This window comes from Myotis daubentonii, chromosome 4 (assembly GCF_963259705.1).
Source record: "Myotis daubentonii chromosome 4, mMyoDau2.1, whole genome shotgun sequence".
NCBI lineage: Eukaryota > Metazoa > Chordata > Mammalia > Chiroptera > Vespertilionidae > Myotis > Myotis daubentonii.
This window is the reverse complement of record NC_081843.1, coordinates 3312889-3331752: the sequence shown is the minus strand read 5'-3', so window position 1 is coordinate 3331752 and position 18864 is coordinate 3312889. Positions and strand designations below refer to the sequence as shown.

Sequence of the window (18864 nt, the reverse complement as noted above, 5' to 3'; positions counted from 1 at the left end):
AGATGCAAAATTCCTAAATATCATAGCAGTAAATCAAATACAATCACACATCAAAAAATAATACATCACTACCAAGTGGGGTTTATACCAGGGGCATAATGGTGGTTCAACATACACAAATTGATCAATGTAATGCACTGCATCAATAAAACCAAGGGTAAATATTATATAATCTTATCAATAGATGCAGAAAAAGCATTTGATAAGATACAACATCCATTTATGATTAAAACACTCAAGAAAATAGGAATAGAAGGAAAGTACCTCAATATAATAAAGGCCATATATGGCAACCCTCAGCTAATATACTCAACGGTGAAAACCTGAAAGCTTTTCATCTAAGATCAGGAACAAAACAAGGATGCCCACTCTCACGGCTCTTCTTCAGCACAGAGGCTTAGCCAGAGCCATGAGGCAAGAGAAAGAAATAAAAGGCATCAAAATAGGGAAGGAAGAAGTCAAACTGTCACTTTTTTCAGATGACATGATTCTGTACATAGAAAACCCTAAAGACTCCACCAAAAAACTTGCAAGATACAAAAATTAATGTGCAAAGTCCACTGCTTTACTATATACTAACAATGAAACTTCAGAAATAAAAACAATTCCTTTTGCCATTGCAGCCAAAAGAATACAATACCTAGGAATATACTTAATGAAGGATGTGAAGGAACTACATACTGTAAACTACTAAGTGTAGTTATTAAAAGAGATTGAAAAGGACAGAATAAAATATAAAGATGTTCTGTATTCATGGATTGGAAGAGTCAACATAATTAAAATAGCTACATTACCCAGAGCAATATACAGATTCAATGAAATCCTCATCAAAATCTCAATGATTTTGAAAAAGTTACCAGATTTGCGTGGAACCACAAAAGACTTCGAATAGCCAAAGTGATCCTGAGAAAAAGGAACAAAGCTGGAGGCATCACGCTACCTGACTTCAAATCATATGACAGAGCTACATGATCAAAACAGCATGGTATTGGCAGAGAAACAGACACACAGATCAATGGAACAGAACTGAGAGCCCAGAAATAAAACCATATATATATGGATGGATAATTTTCAACAGAAACATACAATGGAGAAAAGAAAGCCTCTTCAGTGAATGGTGCTGAGAAATGGAAAAGCCACATGGGAAAGAATGAAAGTAGATTATAGTCTGTCCCCATATATACACATTAATTCAGAATGGATCAAAAACCTAAATACAAGATCTGAAACAATTAATTACATACAATAAAACAGGTACTAAATTTATGGACTTTGGCCGTAGAGAATATTTTATGAACTTGACCCCAAAGGCAAGGGAAATAAAGGAAAATAAAAATGAATGGGACTACAGCAAAATGAAAAGCTTCTGCACAGCAAAAGAAATGGACAACAAAACAAAAATGTAACCAACCAGATGGGAGATGGTATTTGCAAACAACAGCTCTGACAAAAGGTTAATATCCAAAAAAATATGAAGAACTCATATAAGTCAACACTAAGCAAACAAACAATCCTATATAATAAAGAGGTAATATGCAAAGTAACCATCATGCCCTCACAAGACAGCTGCCTATGACCAGGCCTGCAGGGGGGTAGGTGAGGAATGGCCAAACCACTGAAGAACAGGCTGCATGGGGTGACCAGGCCAGCAGGGGGGTTAGTGAGGGACGACCAAATGACTGAACAGCAGACTGTGTGGGATAACCAGGCCTGGAGGGGGGCCATGAGGGGTGACCAGGCTGGCAGGGGTGGCAGTGAGGGGCAACTTGGCTGGGGGGGCAGTGGGTAGTGGCACCTTGAGAGGCTGCTTGAGAGAAGGGAGTGGCCGCCGGGGAGAGGAGGCTGGTGTCCGTCCACAGAGAATGGCTCAGGGCCTTCTGTGGGCCCAGACGCGTGTTCCTCCCAATGCACTCGTTGTAGAGAACTGGCTGCATCGCCTTTCCCGTGTCCAGGTTGAGGTTTGGCTAGAAGGTGTTACCGATGCCAAGACCCCTGCCCCTCTCCAGTGACCGTGGCTCTTTAGAGCGTCTAACGCAGAAGAGGCAGCGGCCGCTTGTTCTGTAAGAGTTCGGCTCTTTTACTGACTCCCTGGTGTCTCTCAGGCCACGAACGCCAGGCCGGGCCTGGAGTTTGTAAGTCCTTGATGCACAGCCACCTCCCAGTTTCCTACCTTCCAACCTCTAGGGCACCCACACAGCCACAGAGACGGGGTGGCTCTTCTGACGCTCATTCTGCCCAGGCCCTCGCCATCCACTGCATCCATGTCCACGGTCAGTGCTGGCCCGCCCGGCGCCTCAGTCCTGAATGTCTGACGTTGGGGGCAGTCTGGGCCCACACCTTGTTGTTTCTAGCCCTTCTGCCGGCTCTGCAGAGCGGCCCCGGCCAGAGCAGCTGGGTCAGCTGGTTAGGTAGGAACACAGGCACCATTGTGCAAGCAAGTTCCTGCTGGTTTCTTCCCACTTCCCTTTGGATCTTGAGCTTCCCTTGACCAGTGTTTGCTTCTGCTTCACTGAGGTGGCGATGGGTCCATGTGCACGGAGGCCCGGCGTGGGCAGTGTGCCAGCACTCAGGACACACCGTGGTTCCCCTTAGCTATGGGTTTGCTCTCCGAGGTTGCAGTTACCTGTGGCCAACCGCAGTCCAATAATCTGAAATGGAAAATTCCAGAAATAAACCATTCATGCATTTTGCACCATTTGCATAGTGTGATGAAATCTCACACCGTCCATCCTGCGCCAGGTGCCTGGGATGTGGCCTGCACGCTGTAAGCACTACCCCGTCAGTCCCTCCCTCTGTAGCCGTCTCGGTTAGTCAATCGACGCTGCGTGCCTTGGGCTGAGCTCCAACCACCCTGGCGCTGCCTAACGACACCTGAGCCCAGGAGCAGGGTGCCGGCAGCCCAGGAGTGCCCGGAAGCCGGGGTGCTGCCTGTGGGTGAAGAGGCAAACGTTCCTGACTTCATAAGGAGGCGGCCAGGTCTCTGGTGAGACCATGTCCCGTGGAATTGTGAAGCAGGAAAAGAACAGTGCTCGTCCTGCTGTCACACCCCACACTGGAAGAGTTACGGCCACAGCGCGTGACCCATCCTCAGTTAGGACGGAGAAGGCCTTGCGAGGCTCACGGCCCTCCTCTGGCAGGTGGTCAGGAGGCCAGCAGTGCCCAGCGCTAGGCCACAGGGCGCGCCCTTCACTCACTCCTCCTGTCAGGGGCACGGCGGCCCTCACATCGTCCCCACAGGGTGCGCAGGGCCGTGTGACACTGAGAGAGAGCCTCACACCTTCCATTGCAGTGTGTCGTCCTGTTTCCTTACTAGTTAGTGCTGATCTCCCTGAGCCTCTTTTATAAGTTAAGCTTCATCACGTGTGTGTGTGTGTTTGTGTGTGCGTGCGCGCGCGCACGCGTGTGTAGGGCTCGGTGCTACCCGCGGCTTCAGGCACCCACGGGATCCGGGAAGGGGTGATGAGGACACCTTGCCGAAAGGGGAAGCCGCTGGGCGTTTACACTGGGGAGGGAGACGGGCAAAGGGCCTTTCTTTCATCATCCTTGTGGCAAATCACTTATCTCGCCTCTAGCCAATGCCCGGGAGTGACTCCGGGCTCCTGGGCACCAATGGAGGAGAGCCACATGGGAGGGCAGGGCAATAAAAGGCTGGTGGCCAGCAGGCTGCACACCAGGCCAGGCCAGAGGAGGAGCTGTGTTCTGTCCACGGTAAGTCCTGTGGCAAGCCCACCTGGCACTCTCCAGGCCCTGGGGCCGCCCCAGACCCCCCGCTGGGCTTGCTTGCAAGGGTCGCTTGTTTCTGGAAACTCTCAGAACCCAGCAAGGAGTCTGGACACTGGCCCTTGCCCAGCGCTCCGGACGCCACTCCAGCTCCAGACGCCACTTCTGCCCTGTCCGGTGCTCTCTCTTCACATTTTCACGCCACCCTTCCAGACACAGCTCACTCTCTAGCCCGCGTACCCCAGGGGTGGTCGGAAGCCTCTGAAGGTTTGCCCATTGGAGGAAAGGGTTTTCCAGAACAGAATGTGTCATTAACGTGAGTGCAGGCAGGCGCTTCACAGCGATGCGTCTCTGCCTGCCTGCAGGCTTAGGTATGCACTCATTTCTCAAGCCTTGCCTGGGCACCTGGGATGCCAGACGCTGCCACCAGCACGCCTGGCCTAGCCTGGCACGGCTCACTTCACCGCTCCCCATAGGCACGCAGGGGCTCTTAGCCAGGCCTGGCACACAGCACAGGACAGGGCCACTCCCTGTCGGCAGGTGTCCCCAGCACCACCCCCCCACCCAGTTTCCAGACCCTCACCTCGCCCTGAGGAGGAGCAGGACCTGCCCCAGACCCCGAGGACTCCCGCAGAACAGCTGACGAAGCTCCCGCTCCTCTCGCCTCAGCCTCCTCTCCTTGGCCCCAGCTCTTCCCTGCCTGTCCCACCTGCTCTCAAACAATAGGGCCTCCAGGAAGGAGAGTGTCCACTTCTGTGCCTTAAGCAAACTGTTTACCTTCCTGCGAGCCGCCTACAGGAGGTTCACTGCGTGGTTCCAGGATCCGTGTTCTGGAGCCTCAGTGTCTTCATCCTGCAGTGGCAGCAATGATGGCACCTCCTTGGAGGGTGGCTCGGAGCTTTAGATGAGCCCTGTGCCAGGGATGAGGATGCGTCCTGGTTGGCACTGTGTGAGCTCCCTCCAGCCTCGCACCCCTGACCGCACTGGCCTTCCCCTCCCAGCTGCATGGAGAGTCGGAGCCGCTGAGTGAGCTTTAGCCTGAGTTTGTGGAGAGGATGCTGGGCTTCCCGGTCCTGTGGCTGGTCTCAGCCGCCTGCGCTCTGGCCTTGGCCTCTACAGAGCAGCCAGGTGAGTGCTCTGTTCGCCTGCGTCTCAACTGCCCCACCCCCCACACACACCTGGGAGTGAGCAGGGCTGTTCAGCGAAGGCAGCTGTGGCCCAATGAGAGGAGCAGGGTCAAGTAACTGTCCCTCAAAGAGCCGAATCAGAAGTCCCTCTGCCAGTTAACATAGAGTGGGAGAGTGGGAGCCAGTTAACATAGCTCCCATGTCAGGTGTGGGGAGATGGGGACTGGGTGTGTGAGGGCGGGAGCCCCGACGCTCTGGGCCTGGCTGTGGCCTTCGCTGGCCTCTGACCCGTGTGCCCACCTATGGATCGAGGTTTTAGTGACCCCTGTGGTTCATGAAACCCACGGATTACGCATCTTAGACGCCACAGGAAGGGTCCCAGGGTCACACTCGGTGAAAATTTCTGCAGGAGTCACCTGTGCAGGGCGGGGGCGGGGGGGTGGGGGGTGGGACTCAGTTCAAGGCCTCCCTTGGGAAAACCCAGTGTGCACAGGAACTGCTCCAGGAACAAGTGCAGAGCCCTTCCCTTAAAACAAGCACAGGCGCCCCAGGCTTAAATCCCCCAAACTCCCTGTGCACTCAGTTCATCCCTCGGCCTCTCGCACTCTCCCCCATCACAGCTGGAGGGGCTGGCATCGCAGCCAGGCGCTACCTCAACCCTCTAACAGCCCTTTAGGGCTTGACCTCCCACATTGGGCACACATACCCCAAGGGGACTGCAGGTCCTGGGGGTGCATGGCAAGCTCTTACAGAGTTTTTGGTGCCTCTGTGTTTCCATATGTATGAAACAGATATAACTAGTACATCATGCTCATGGTATAATAGGTCTTACTCCTTGGGATGAAATGAATTTATAAGAAAATCATTGGAAAAAGCATATGAAGTAAACAATAGGACAGAGGGACACAGGTGTGTGTGTGTGTGTGTGTGTGTGTGTGTGTGTGTGTGTGTGTGTGTGTTGGGGGGGGGTTGGGAACCACTAGCCCACAGGTGTTGTTTGGCAAATGAGTCTTAGCAGAATTGGGCCACCGGCCAAGGCCACAGCCATCCAGCCAACAGGTATGGAGTGGCTTTAACCCCAGACTGACCAGCTGTGGCCCCCTCCCCCTCCCCCTCTCTTCACACTCACTGCCCCTGAGTCGGTGAAAACCAGGAGGCTCTGTCCCATCTGTGGTTCAGAGCGGGGGTGGGGGGTGGGGTGGGGGTGTAGCTTTGCCCTCAGGGACATTGGCAAGGACTGGAGACAACTCAGGGAGGGGAGGAGGTGCCGTGGCATTGGGGGGAGAGCGCAGGGAGGTGCTCAGCACCCCAAGTGCAGGACAGCCCGAGTGTCAGGTTGAGGCACCTTGTGTCAGACCTGTGTCTGCTGATGAGGGACCAGGCTCTGTGATGTCAGAGAAAGTGCACAGCATTGAACCCATGAGACGCGCCGGAAGGCTCTACAACAGGCGAGGTTACTTCTGTGGGTGGTGAGCTCCTCACTTTAACGGCACTGAGTGTTTCCAACGTCTGCACAGAGAAAGGCGACGCTGGTCAGACAGGACCACAGCTGGTCAGACAGAACCACAGCTGGTCAGACAGCACCACAGCTGGTCAGACAGCACCACAGCTGGTCAGACAGGACCACAGCTGGTCAGACAGCACCACAGCGTGGGGCCGGAAGCGGAGCACCACCACCCCAGCTGGCCACCCAGCTCAACGTGCGGGCAGAGAGCCGAGGCTCTTTTTAAAAATATATTTACTTTTACTGACTTCAGAGGGAGACAGGAACATCAATGATGGGAGAGAATCATTGATCGGCTGCTCCTGCACGTCCCCCACTGGGGATCAAGCCTGCAACCTGGGCATGTGCCCTGACCTGGAATCGAACCGTGACCTCCTGGTTCATAGGTCGAGGCTCAACCACTGAGCCACACTGGCTGGGCCGGAGCTTCTTATTTTTAATTAAAAAATTGTAATGTTGAGATTATTGCAGGGTCCCCTCCACCCCCTTAGCCCACCTCCACCCTCCCTGCCTCCCCCTCCCTTGGCCTTCTCACACTATTGCCCGTGTCCATGGGGCATGCACATATGTCCCGGAGCGAATCCCTTCACCTCCTTTGCCTATAAAATACCGTGAAAACAGCCTCATTGCTAGCCTGGCCCCGTGTGGAAGGCGATGTGTAGTGGATGGAGATGGGCCTCAGTGGGTTCCCAGCAGAGTGTGGGCTCGCTTGGTGAGCCAAGCGCACTGTCCTCTCCAGGCGACAGAGCCCCTGTCAGCGGTGGTGCCTACAGGCTGGAGCTGGTGTGCGGCGCTCCGGGGGCCCCGGAGCCCCCCCTCTGCTTTGACCCCTGCCAGAACTACACCCGCCTGGACGACCCCTCGCGAAGCTCAGAGGTCACGGAAAGAGCCAAGAAGTGTGACCGGGACCTGCGTGGCTGGTTTCGCTTTGTGGGAGAAGGAGGCACGAGGATGCCGGAGACCTGTGTGCCCATGTACAGGTGCCAGACGGAAGCGCCCATGTGGCTGCAGGGGGCCCACCCAACCCTGGAGCAGGGCGTCGTGACCCGCACTGCCTGTGCCCACTGGTCCGACAACTGCTGCTCCTGGAAGGCTGAGGTTCAGGTGGCGGCCTGCCCGGGGGGGTACCACGTGTACAGGCTGGAGAGCACCCCTTCGTGTAACCTGAGATACTGCACAGGTGAGTGGCCACGACCTCAGGGGCAGCCAGGGGCAGGGCTACCTTGAGATGCCTGGAGCCGGGAGCCAGTGGAGCTGGTGGGAGGAGGCCCCGCAAAGCAGCCTGTCTCCGCCCAGCCCGAGAGTCGCCCAGGGTGTCAGCAACTCCTCCGGCATCTCAACAAAACCTGACCTTCAGACTCCAGGGGGAGTTGCTGGCATCAGTTTCCCTGGCCCTCAAAGTAGGGTGCTCTCATGAGCCCTTTCGTGGGCCGAGCGAGGTCAAGCACAGGAGCAGTGACTGTGAATGCCGGTGGGGACAGTTTGGCACCTTCCCAGACCCCAATAACCACCAAACCACACCCTACGCCCGGTGGGGCCAGTGCCCGCTGGGCATCACACTCCCAGCCCACGCATCTCAGGTGCCTCAGCCACGGGCCCACACCATCAGTGAGCGCGAGCCCGGTGCTCACAGACACTGGCCTGGCTCCGCGGCCGGAGGCCTAGGGCTGAGAAAGGGCCCTGGGGAGCTTGGCGGGCCGCCCTGGCTCCCGGGGTGCCCTGCTCTGCAGTGGCTGCTGCAAAGCACACGCTGGCCACTCTTTTTAATTTTGCAAAAGAAACGAGATCACTCTCTGTAAGGGAACACGGGTATGACGTGCATCCCGCGTGCAGCTCAATGCTCAGCACTCAGGCAAGTGTGGGCACAGGTTCCACGTGGACAGCTTCAGTTTTCTGATCTAAAAAAAAAAAAAAGAAAAAGAATGATGAGAAAAATAACAACTCATGCACAGGGCTTCCCATGTCCTTGCCGCGATCCTAAGCCCTTGAGTTACTCATGGACCCACTCGTCACCTCATGAGGTGACGATGCTCTGGGCACAGAGAGGTCAAGCAGCGCTGCTCAGGCCACAGAGCTGGGACTCAAACATGGCGTCTGCCACCACACACCCCGTCCCCAGGCACCCGGAGACCCGCGTGAGCTGACACGTGGAAACCTCTCGAAGTGTCTGCCCACTGGCAGCATTAAGACGGCAGCTTCGGGCTCTCGCCTTGCTGGCTGGGGGTCAGGAAGCTCAGGGTTGGGGGCTGGCTCCTCCACTAAGACCTGCAGTCCTGGGCAGGTCCCCTGTGCCCGGGTGGAGTGACAAGGCTGGCGTGGAGGTGAGGTCCCCCTGCTCCGCGTCCTGACCCCCCCCCTCCCCGGCCTCCGTGCAGACCCGTCCACAGCGGAGACCAAGTGCGACAATGCCTGCCGCCCCCAGGAGGAGTGCGCCTTCCTCAACGGCACCTGGGGCTGTGCCTGCAGACGGGACCTCAACAGCTCCGGTGAGCGGTCAGCGGCAGGGCCGCAGGGGCCAGGCCAACAGGGTGGGAGAGCCCACCTGAGCAGGTCCAGGGGCAGGGAGGCTCCGGAGGGTGAGGACCAGGGGTGCACCCATCCCTGGGGATGAAGCCACGGCCAGGGAGCAGGCGTTCTTGGAGCGGGGGAGGCAGGGTGGGCGGGCAGGGCTGCGATACCTCCAGGCCTCGGGCAGCAGCCCTGCATGAGCGAGCTTGGCCCACGGGGACAAAGGTGCTGAGGACGACAGGTGTGGGAGCGGCACCGAAATTCTAGAGTCCACGCACAGGGACATGGGCAGACTCCTGTGCTGGGGCTTCCCACGGAGTAGCTCTGGGGCCGGCCGGGGACAAGCCCCCTACCCTCTCTGAGCCCTCAGGCCTCATCTGTGAAGACCGGCAGCTGTGAGTAAAACACTCCAGACACAGCAGAAGCAGAGGGCCCAGGGGAAGGATGCCACAGACAAGCCTTCATCTCCTGAAGGACTTTAACCAGGGCTTCTGGCCCTGCCCTCCACACAGCATGCCCGTCCCTAGGAAGAGAGTGTTCTAAGCAGCAGGACAGAGGGAGCAGAGCCCATGGGAAAGCTGACTGAGTGCGGAGGAGGAGGGAGAGGAGGAGGGGAGGAGGAGGGAAGGGAGGAGGAGGGGGAGGAGGAGGGGAGGAGGAGGAGGAGGGAAGGGAGGAGGAGGGAGAGGAGGAGGGGAGGAGGAGGGAAGGGAGGAGGAAGGGGAGGAAGGAAGGGAGGAGGAGGGGAGGGAGGAGGAAGGGGAGGAGGATGAGGAAGGAAGGGAGGAGGAGGGGAGGAGGAGGAGGGGAGGAGGAGGAGGAGGGAAGGGAGGAGGAGGGGAGGAGGAGGGGGAGGGGGGAAGGGAGGAGGGGGAGGAGGGTGTGCCTGGCAGGCCTGCGTGGGGATGGGGGCAGGGAGAGGAGAGAACAGCCCTGGTTGCCTTGGAGATGCTCTCTGCTCAGATGAGACCCCAGATGGTCCGAGTGGTTTCCGGGTTTGGACCCTCAGCATCCGATGAGGGGCTTGCAGACACCCTCCTGTGCCTGGATGGTGCGCTCCCTGGTGGTGAGGAGAGGGCCCTTCAGGTCTTCACCAGCGGTTACTCAGAGGGATTCCATCGCCTCCACACACAGTTTCTCATGGTCTGACTTTGCTTCATGCCCATCTCCCCCAACTCCCCTCCCCATCTCCCCCACTCCCTTCCCCCATCTCCCCCACTCCCCTCCCCCATCTCCCCCAGCTCCCCTCCCCATCTCCCCCACTCCCCTCCCCCATCTCCCCCAGCTCCCCTCCCCATCTCCCCCACTCCCCTCCCCCAGCTCCCCCAGCTCCGCTCCCCCATCTCCCCCAACTCCCCTCCCCCATCTCCCCCAGCTCCCCTCCCCATCCCCCCCAGCTCCCCTCCCCATCTCCCCCAGCTCACCCCCATTCTAAGTTCCCATATTTCTGAACTCTGTGTCTCTAAGACACCATCCTCTCTCCTGTGGCCACACTTTAACTCTGCTGTTCCTTTAAGCTGCAATGCCTTCACCTGCTTTGTTCATTTGCAAACCCCAGCCTCAGTGCCTCCTTCTCTGACTGACCTGAATTCAGAGACAGGCCTGTGTGCCTGCTGCACCTGACACACACCTGTTTGCACTTTCGCACGCTTCCGTGATAAGCAGCTGTCGTGTTGATTTCACAGAAGACCAATGAGTCCTCATGGCCTGGGCCCATGTTTTCTTTACATTTTTACTGAGTGTGCTCAGCACACGGGGAAGGTGGTTAGTACATGTATGTGAATCTGTGCATGCATAAGTACCATAGAAATTGCATTTCTCTTAATTTACTCTCTCTCCTCTACCAGAATGTTAGCCCTTTCAGGCTCTGAATTTTGTGTTTTGATAAGCATTGCATCCCGTGCCTGGAGCAGCACATGACAGATAGCAGGGTCTCGAGAAGTATTTGCTGAATATGTTGGATGAATGAAGGCAGGCAGTGGCTCTGACCAGGTCAGGTGGCCTCGCAAAGCCAGGGGATGGGCGTGGTGTGTGTCTGGCTTTGACCTAGTCTGGGGGACGGGGCAGTCCTGCTTCGCCGGAGCACCTCATGCCCTCGGTGCGTGGACACGGCACCTCGCCACCCTGCATGCAGGGTGCTGGGCCATCTCCCACCAGGGCTTCTTTCCCAGCCTTGCCTACCGAGCCTGGCGAATCCCAGCTGGCCTGGCCCTTCTAGTCTACCTGCCCTCCTGGTGGGCACAGGGCTTTTCTCCAGGCAGGGAATGCGGGCTGTGCCCGCTGCTTCCAGACCCCTATCCACGCCACATGTCCCTCTCTTCTTCCCAGATATCCACAGCTTGCAGCCTCAGCTGGACTGTGGGGCCAGGGACATCAAGGTGTTGCTGGACCGGTGTCAGCTGGAAGGCCTGGGTTTTGGGGATGAGGTCACTGCCTACCTGAGAGACCACAACTGCAGCAGCGTCACCCACAGAGAAGGGGGGAACTGGGTCTCCGTGGTCAGCCCTGCCCAGGCCAACGCCTGCGGGAACATCCTGGAGGTGATGGCTCCCTGGGGAACCTCCTGGAGGGGGCGGCTGGCACCACTGCTGCCGGCTGCTGGGGACACATGAGAAGCTGTGAGACCTGGGTAGGCTATGTAGCCTCTCTGGGTTTCAGGGTGTGTGAGATCATACATGTTGGTCCAGGTAAAGAGCGTCGAACAGGCCTGAGGCTTGAGCTCTGTAACTGCAAACAAGGCTGTGCTTGTTGTAAGGGGGGTGACCCGGGAGGGGAGAGGAGCCAAGACGTGGCTCCTGACTCCCAGCCAGTACATTTGCTCTGGGCCCTCACACCCTGCCTGCCCAGGGTTGGTGCCTGGGGAGGAGGCCCCGTGCTGCCTTGAGATCAGAGCGCGGAGCCAGCAAGTGAAAGCCCTGCTTGTGGAGCCAGACAGACTGAGTCGGCCTGCCACACGTGCCCATACACATGCATGTGTTGTTCTTATGCCAAAGAGAAATGAAACCCATGCCATCTACAAAAACACCCTCTCCTTGGTCGACGAGCTAATCATCAGAGACACCAAACTCAACATCAACTTCCAGTGCGCCTATCCGCTGGACATGAGAGTCAGTCTGCAGACGGCCCTGCAGCCCATCGTAAGGTGCGGCCCTGACCTCCCCTCCCCGGGGCCCTGACCTCCCCTCCCCGAGGCCCTGACCTCCCCTCCCCGAGGCCCTGACCTCCCCTCCCCGGGGCCCTGACCTCCCCTCCCCGGGGCCCTGACCTCCCCTCCCCGGGGCCCTGACCTCCCCTCCCCGGGGCCCTGAGGTGGTCACTCTCACTCCTTCTGGAGCATCCATTCTTCCCATCGTTCATTCTACAAAGTTTGTTGATCATATATTAATGATCAATGCACAGGCAGACACAGAATACTTTGTGGATATTAAAGATTATTATTATGAAACAATGTAGCAGCACGAACCAGTGTTAATTAGATAGCTAAGGAATAAAAGCATGTGGCAATTTTATTTCTCCTGAGGAAGGAAGGCATTAGACACTACAAGTGAGATGAGTGCAGTGCGGGGAAGACACGGTCTGTGGGTCAGGAAGGAAGGGCCCAGGACCTAACGGTGGGAGCGATGGAGGGAGCGGCGGGCTTCCCGCCTTCAGTGGATCAGCTTTGATTCGATGAACATTCAGCAGAAATAGGCCCAATAGTCATCTGGGAGGGACTGCACCCAGCATGGCTCTGTTTGTGCCCCAGGGCGAGCTCCTCAGCACCTCAGACTCATGGGGGTGGGGTGGGGAGGGGGCTTCCTGGGGGTGTCAGCAATCCCTCAGTGGCTCCTGGCTCAAAAGGATTAAAAGGATTATACACTTTTCCAGTTTCATGGTTCTTTGACTGTATTGTGTTGGGGCCCAAGGTTCATAAAAATTAAAACCATTCATCTTGTTGAAATTGCCATATTACCGAGGACTGTGGGGTGGGTGGGAGAGATCTGCTGCTAAACATGGTGACCCCCAGACCTGGTCCCAAGTCCTGCTCTGCAGGGGGGCAGACGGAGGTGTGAAGAGTGAGGGAGGGAGGCTGGGGGAAGCTGTGACAGGCCGATCTGTCTGTCAGGTTCAGAGCCTAGAAGATAGTAAACGCTGGTTTAAAGGAACGATCGACTAGTGTTTTCGGGGACCGATGATATGCTTTTGCCTCCGTAACCTCACACAAAAGTGGGGCCGGATTTATTTTGTTCTTATGGGTCAAAACCTAACGCCTCCACCCCGTGGGCCCTGGTCTAGCTCCGTGAACATCAGCCTGGCTGGCGAGGGAGAGTTTACCGTCACGATGGCCCTCTTCCAAGACCCGAACTACACGCTGCCTTACGAGGGGGCGTCGGCCACACTGCCCGTGGAGTCCATGCTGTACGTGGGCGCCCTCCTGGAGAGAGGGGACACCGCCCAGTTCAAGCTGCTGCTGAGGCACTGCTATGCCACCCCCACTGCGGACAGGGCTGACCCCGTGAAGTATTTCATCATCAGAAACAGGTACCAGACGCCTCTGGGGCTCGCTTTTGGCCTACATGAAGTTTTGGGGGAATGATCACCCGGGCCTGCCGGCAGTTGTGGGATGTGCTTATCTCTCCTGGAAAATAATTGGATGGTACATTTCAGGACCATGCCCTTTGAGCCAGGAATACCCTCCTGAAATGGTAGCCTAAAGCGTTAATGCAAAGTCTGTGGCAGGGCAAGAAAGGCCCATTGTTTTTCACTTCGGTATTCTTCGGCCTGGCCGTAGGGTCATTGCTCAAAACGGGGGGGCTCCGTTAGTAACTGCGGCCTGGCACATAGATGTTAACACTGACGAATACACACAAAAACAGCGTACGATGTGAGGGGACAAAACATTATTGACCACCGCAGACTGCAAGAACAAAGGGAAGATTCAAACGGCAGTGATACCAGCTGCTGGGCCCCGGGCGTGTCTGTGCCGCTGTGCAGAGCCGCGCTGCATCATCTCACAGATGCTCACTTCATGGGAGGGCGGGGGGGGGGGGCAGATGAATGCCAGACAAGATCAGGTCCCCCAGACCAGACAGGCAGGCCTGGGGCTTGTGAGGGGAGCAAGGACCTGCTTGTGATCAGGCAGCTGGAAGCCAGTCAGGCTGGAATTTGTTGTTCAGGGACCACCCCCAGAAAATGGGGTTTGAGGCCATGCACAGCATCTCAGGACCTGAGGAGCAGAGCCGCTGGTTGGTGGAGGGAGCTGGGGCTGTGCCCCTCTCGGGTGCTGTTTGCACACTGGAACCAGATGGAAGGCGCAGCCCAGCTCCTCAGGCCCGCTGAGCTGCTCCGAGTGAGACCCTTGCTGTCACCCGCAGCTGCCCGAATCAGCTGGACTCCACCATCTCCGTGGAGGAGAACGGGGTGTCCGCCCAAGGCCGCTTCTCGGTCCAGATGTTCATGTTCGCGGGGAACTATGACCTCGTCTTCCTGCACTGTGAGGTGCACCTGTGCCACTCCTCGCGTGAGCAGTGCCAGCCGGTGAGCGTCTCCTTGGATGGACTATTGGAGTCTGGCCTGGGGCCTGATGGGCCCCCATGTGCATTTATTGGAATATAAATGGACGGAAAGAAGAAAAGGGAGGGAAGGAGGGAGGGAAGGAGGGAGGAAGGGAGGGAAGGAGGGAGGGAAGGAGGGAGGAAGGGAGGGAGAAGAAAGCTGGAGGATGAAGAGATGGATGATGGGTGGAGCACGGGAGGGAGGGAGGAAAGAGGAAAGGAGGAAGGATGAACGGATGGTTTTAAGCCTCCAAAGCACCAGGTGTAAGCGATTCTCGTGTCCTCAGAGGAAGACCCTGTGCACAGGTCTCCTTGGCGAGAGGCGTGTCTAGGTGATTCTAATGACAGGCGCCATTTCAGCCCTCACTCTGCCTAAACCTTTCTGCGCCTTGTCTAATGTAATCCTCACAACAACCGTGTCAGTAGATTTTCCTATTGACCCCATCAGAGCTAAGGTGTGACTCCAGGCCCCATGGTGGCCTCTGCCTGCTAACATTTGGCCTTCGCCGAGTGCTTACTGTGTGTCTGCATGTTGTAGCCACACCGCATTTTAGCCTGTCGCGCCGGGAAGGCACTCTTTAATCTGGTAGAGAGGAGCGGTCTCTGTCCCCAGTCGGTCAGCTAAGAGGGCAGAGAGGCAGTTCCAGCCCAGGCTTGCTGGTCGTCCTTTGCATTTTGATGACATGAGAACTCTCCATCCCCACAGTTTTGCTCAAGAAGCCAACTCCGCAGTGAAGCAGTGGCCATCGACCCGGCCCTGGTTCTAGATTTGGGACCCATCACTCGGAAGGGTAAGTGGCCACGTCCTGGTGACAAACCTGCGGCCCAGGGCTGACCAGCAGCCTCAGGGGCCTGGAGTCTCCCACCTCACGAGGCAGAGCCCCGCCCAGGCGTTTGCCTTCCGTCAGGTGCTCTGGGTGGTACTGGCAGCGGGTGCCACTGCGGGCCCCTGTGCGCTGGAGGCCAGGCTAAGCCATGTCCACTGACTCACTTAACCTTGGCCATGTCCATTTTATAGGTGAGAAACCAGAGCTCAGAGAGACTAGGTGACTCACCAGACTCCCAGCTTGTGAGCGGCTGGAGCTAGACTTGACCCCGGGTTGATTCCAGAGCGCGTGTCCTCCTTATCGCTCCTGCCCGGCCCACAGCCCAGTCCCTTGGGGTGAAGGCTAAGCCCCACCCCAGCTTTGTTTGCTGGTGAATGACTTTCACACAATCCAGTTACTGTCCTGGGGCGTGATGTGGGGATGCTTTCTGTGGCTCCTCACATGTTTATGAGAGAGAGAGAGAGAGAGAGAGAGAGAGAGAGAGAGAGAGAGCCATGTGAAAGAAAAACATTGGCCGGTTGCCTCCCGAACTCACCCCAGTCAGGTATTGAACCCCACAACCTAGGTATGTGCCCTGGCCGGGAGTCAAACCCTGGACGGGTGCATTGTTTTTTGTCCTAAAGAAATGAGGACACAGTGACATTATCGTAGTAACAACAACAACAGTAGCAGTACTGTGGGCCCTGACAGAACACACTTACAGCACACGGAGCGCTCACAGCAGCACAGGAAGTGAGCGTTATCGCTACCCCTTCTCCACGGTCAGCCACAGAGATGGCTTGCAGGGAGGCTATGCCCAGGGTTGTCCCCCCTCACCGAGCCCTCCCCCCACTGGAAGCCCCGGTGGTGTCACAGGGGCTGGGGGAGGGGGGGCTGGGGGTTGGTGGTTGTAGGGACTCTCATTTGGACTCAGACAGACTGGGGTTAGAATCCCAGCTCTGCTGCTTACCAGCAAGGACAACGTAGCCTGTCTGTTAACATCACTGAGCCTTAGTCTTCTCATCTGTCAAATGGGGATGAGAATGCGCAGGTAGATTAGGGTCCCAACGCATGAAATGTGCTTAGAAAGGTCCCTGCCAAATACCAGAAGCCTCTACACCACGGTGGCCAGGCCCAGGGGGACCGGGCGCAACCCCGGCCACAGTGCGGCCTCTGCAGCGAGACTCCGGAGCCCTCACTTCTGCTTTTGTCACCAGGTGCCCCCTCTCTTGGTGTCATGAACGGGACCCCCGGCCCTGCAGGTACCTCGTTTCTCTTGCCTTTCCCACCTCCCTCCCCACATTCTCTCCTCCCTTCTCAATGCGGGCACCACCCAGCCCCACCGTGGGCAGGCCCTGCGCTGGAACTGTGGACACTGAAGCCAGTCAGCTCCCAGATGGACTGGAAATGCCCACCGTCTCACAGGGGAGCCGCTGCTTTAGACACAGATCTATTCTGAGTGCCTGTCATGTGCAGGCATCGCTCTAGGCACTGAAGGTGCCAGAATGAGCTACAGGGCCCGGGCTGCCCTGAGTGTGGGAACAGACAACAGGAGAGTGACAGGTGCGGCCCAGCTTCGTGTCCCAGGCAGCGGGAGAGCGCAGGAGAGCCACACGGGAGGGTGGGAGGGGCAGGCCTCCACATGGCATTGATGATGGCTACCCACATCCCACCGTTACGTTCTACCTGCAAAGGAGGCTGGGAAAGTGCCCGTGTGCCCGGAGGAGCCTGAGAAAGGGTTTGCGGGTAGATGGCTGTGCCCCGAAGCAGGCCCTGTGCTGCCTCCCAGCGCTTGCCCAGGCCGTGCCTCAGGGGCTCTGCCTGTGACCTGGGCAGCAGGGGGCAGCAGCTCCCCTGACCCTCCTCCTCCTTCCAGGGCTCCTGGGGGCCGGGCCTGGGCTGCTCCTGCCCGTCCTCCTGGCCCAGCTCTTCTGAGCGCCGGCACCGGGCCCTCTGGCGACGCCTCCGGTCAGCCTCCGGCTCCTCGGACCTCCCGATTCAGAAGTCCAGTGTCAGCGGACTGCAGGCTGGGCCGGTGGGGCAAGGATGGGCGTCCCCTGGGCTGGCTCCCGGGCCCTTGTACCCCTTTCTCGGGGTGCAGGCTGTCAGCCGCCTGCGCTGGCTTTCTCACCCTTAATCGTTTCTTGAAACAAACCTGCTAGGCCTCTGTGGCTCTAGCCTTTCCCCGCAGTGCAGCGTGCCTTTGTGATCCAGGGACCAGGGACGAGGGGCCGTGGCACAGGGGCGGGGCGGGGGGAGCTCCTAACAGAGGCCCCTCCCGTGCTAGTGATTGAACAAACTGGCCTTGCTTTCACCGCATCCTCCGGCGCATCTCTATCCCAGGCCCTCAGTCACAAGGGAACATGCGTAAAGGGGCCACCCTCAGAGGCCCAGCCCCAGGAGAGATGGTCCCACTGCTCCCCGTCCCCATGGCACTGCTGACCTGCTTGGATGTGCCTGGAGCTGCACAGACTCCTGCCCTGGGCTGGTGCTGGGGGGACTGCTTGATGGGGTGCAGAGACCTGTCGGCCAGAGCACAGCCCAGCTGCATGCAGTGGTGCCCCCCCACGCCCCCAATTCCAGAAGAGGATGATGCATCATTCCACCACACAGATGAGCCCTCTGCATGAGCCCTCACAGCCCTGGCAGTGCACCCCTTGCCCACATTGGCCTCAGGGAAATGACCAGGTCAGGGCCAGCCCAGGGCTGGGGCTGGGTAAGGGCAGGGACTGTCCACTAGGCACCTGTGCAGAAACGGGTGGTTTCAGGAAACAGATCCCACCCAATGAACTCAGGCGGAGATGAGAAAAGATAAGGATGCAGGAGCTCTGGGCCAGGACAAACAGAAGGTCCCTGGGACAGACAGCCCCCAGGACAGATGGCCCCTGAGATAAGACAAGAATGGAGGAGCTCTGGGCTGGGACAGACAGACAGCCCCTGGACAAGACAGTCCCTGGGACAGACGCCCTCAAAATAGATGGACCCAGGGACAGACGGTCCCTGGGATAGACACCCCTGGGACAGACAGCCCCTGGGACAGACAGCCCCAGGGACAGACAGCCCCCAGGGCAGATGGCCCCTGAGATAAGACAAGAATGGAGGAACTCTGGGCTGGGACAGACAGATGGCCCCTGGACAAGACAGTCCCTGGGAAAGACGCCCTCAGAACAGATGGACCCAGGGACAGACGGTCCCTGGGATAGACACCCCCAGGACAGACAGCCCCTGGGACAGGCACCTCCAGGACAGATGGTCCCTGCTATGGACAGCTCCTGAGACTGGTGGCCCCTGGGTAAGACAAGGATGCAGGAGCTCCAGGCTTGGACAGACAGACGGCCCCTGGGACACACAGTCCCCGGGACAGACGACCCCTGGGACAGACACCCCTGGGACAGAAGGCCCACTGGCACCCAGGCTCCCCCCAAAAGCCCATTGGTGTGTCTCTTCATCTGCCAAGTCCTGAAACCACAGACCTTCACATCTGCTTATCTGTGTCCCCTGTCCTGCCCTCTCTGAGAGGAGCATTTCCTGTTTATTTGTCATCACGTGATAAGCACAGCTTTGAGGGTTCACACTGCTCCCTCACTCAGGGGCCATGGGACTGATCGCGTTGTGCTATTCCACCTCCAATGGCACTGGGTGGTCGGACTCCTGCCTGAGCCCAG

General features: G+C 57.6%; 1 protein-coding gene across 1 annotated transcript; it reads left to right on the top strand.

The window, feature by feature from the left end:
* Positions 1-3589: 3589 nt before the first annotated feature.
* Positions 3590-17389, top strand: LOC132232622 (pancreatic secretory granule membrane major glycoprotein GP2-like). The gene is made up of 11 exons (XM_059691991.1): positions 3590-3708; positions 4722-4848; positions 7091-7531; positions 8727-8837; positions 11188-11399; positions 11853-12001; positions 13135-13380; positions 14214-14376; positions 15100-15184; positions 16417-16461; positions 17076-17389. The coding sequence occupies exons 2-11, from the start codon at positions 4776-4778 to the stop codon at positions 17132-17134; spliced, it is 1584 nt and encodes a 527-aa protein (XP_059547974.1). The 5' UTR covers positions 3590-3708; positions 4722-4775; the 3' UTR covers positions 17135-17389.
* Positions 17390-18864: the final 1475 nt, after the last annotated feature.

Coding starts and splice junctions, on each gene's coding strand:
- LOC132232622 (XM_059691991.1), top strand. CDS start 4,776: ATGCTGGGCTTCCCGGTCCTGTGGCTGGTCTCAGCCGCCTGCGCTCTG. Junction 4,849..7,090: donor GGCCTCTACAGAGCAGCCAG/GTGAGTGCTCTG, acceptor TGTCCTCTCCAG/GCGACAGAGCCCCTGTCAGC. Junction 13,381..14,213: donor TATTTCATCATCAGAAACAG/GTACCAGACGCC, acceptor TGTCACCCGCAG/CTGCCCGAATCAGCTGGACT.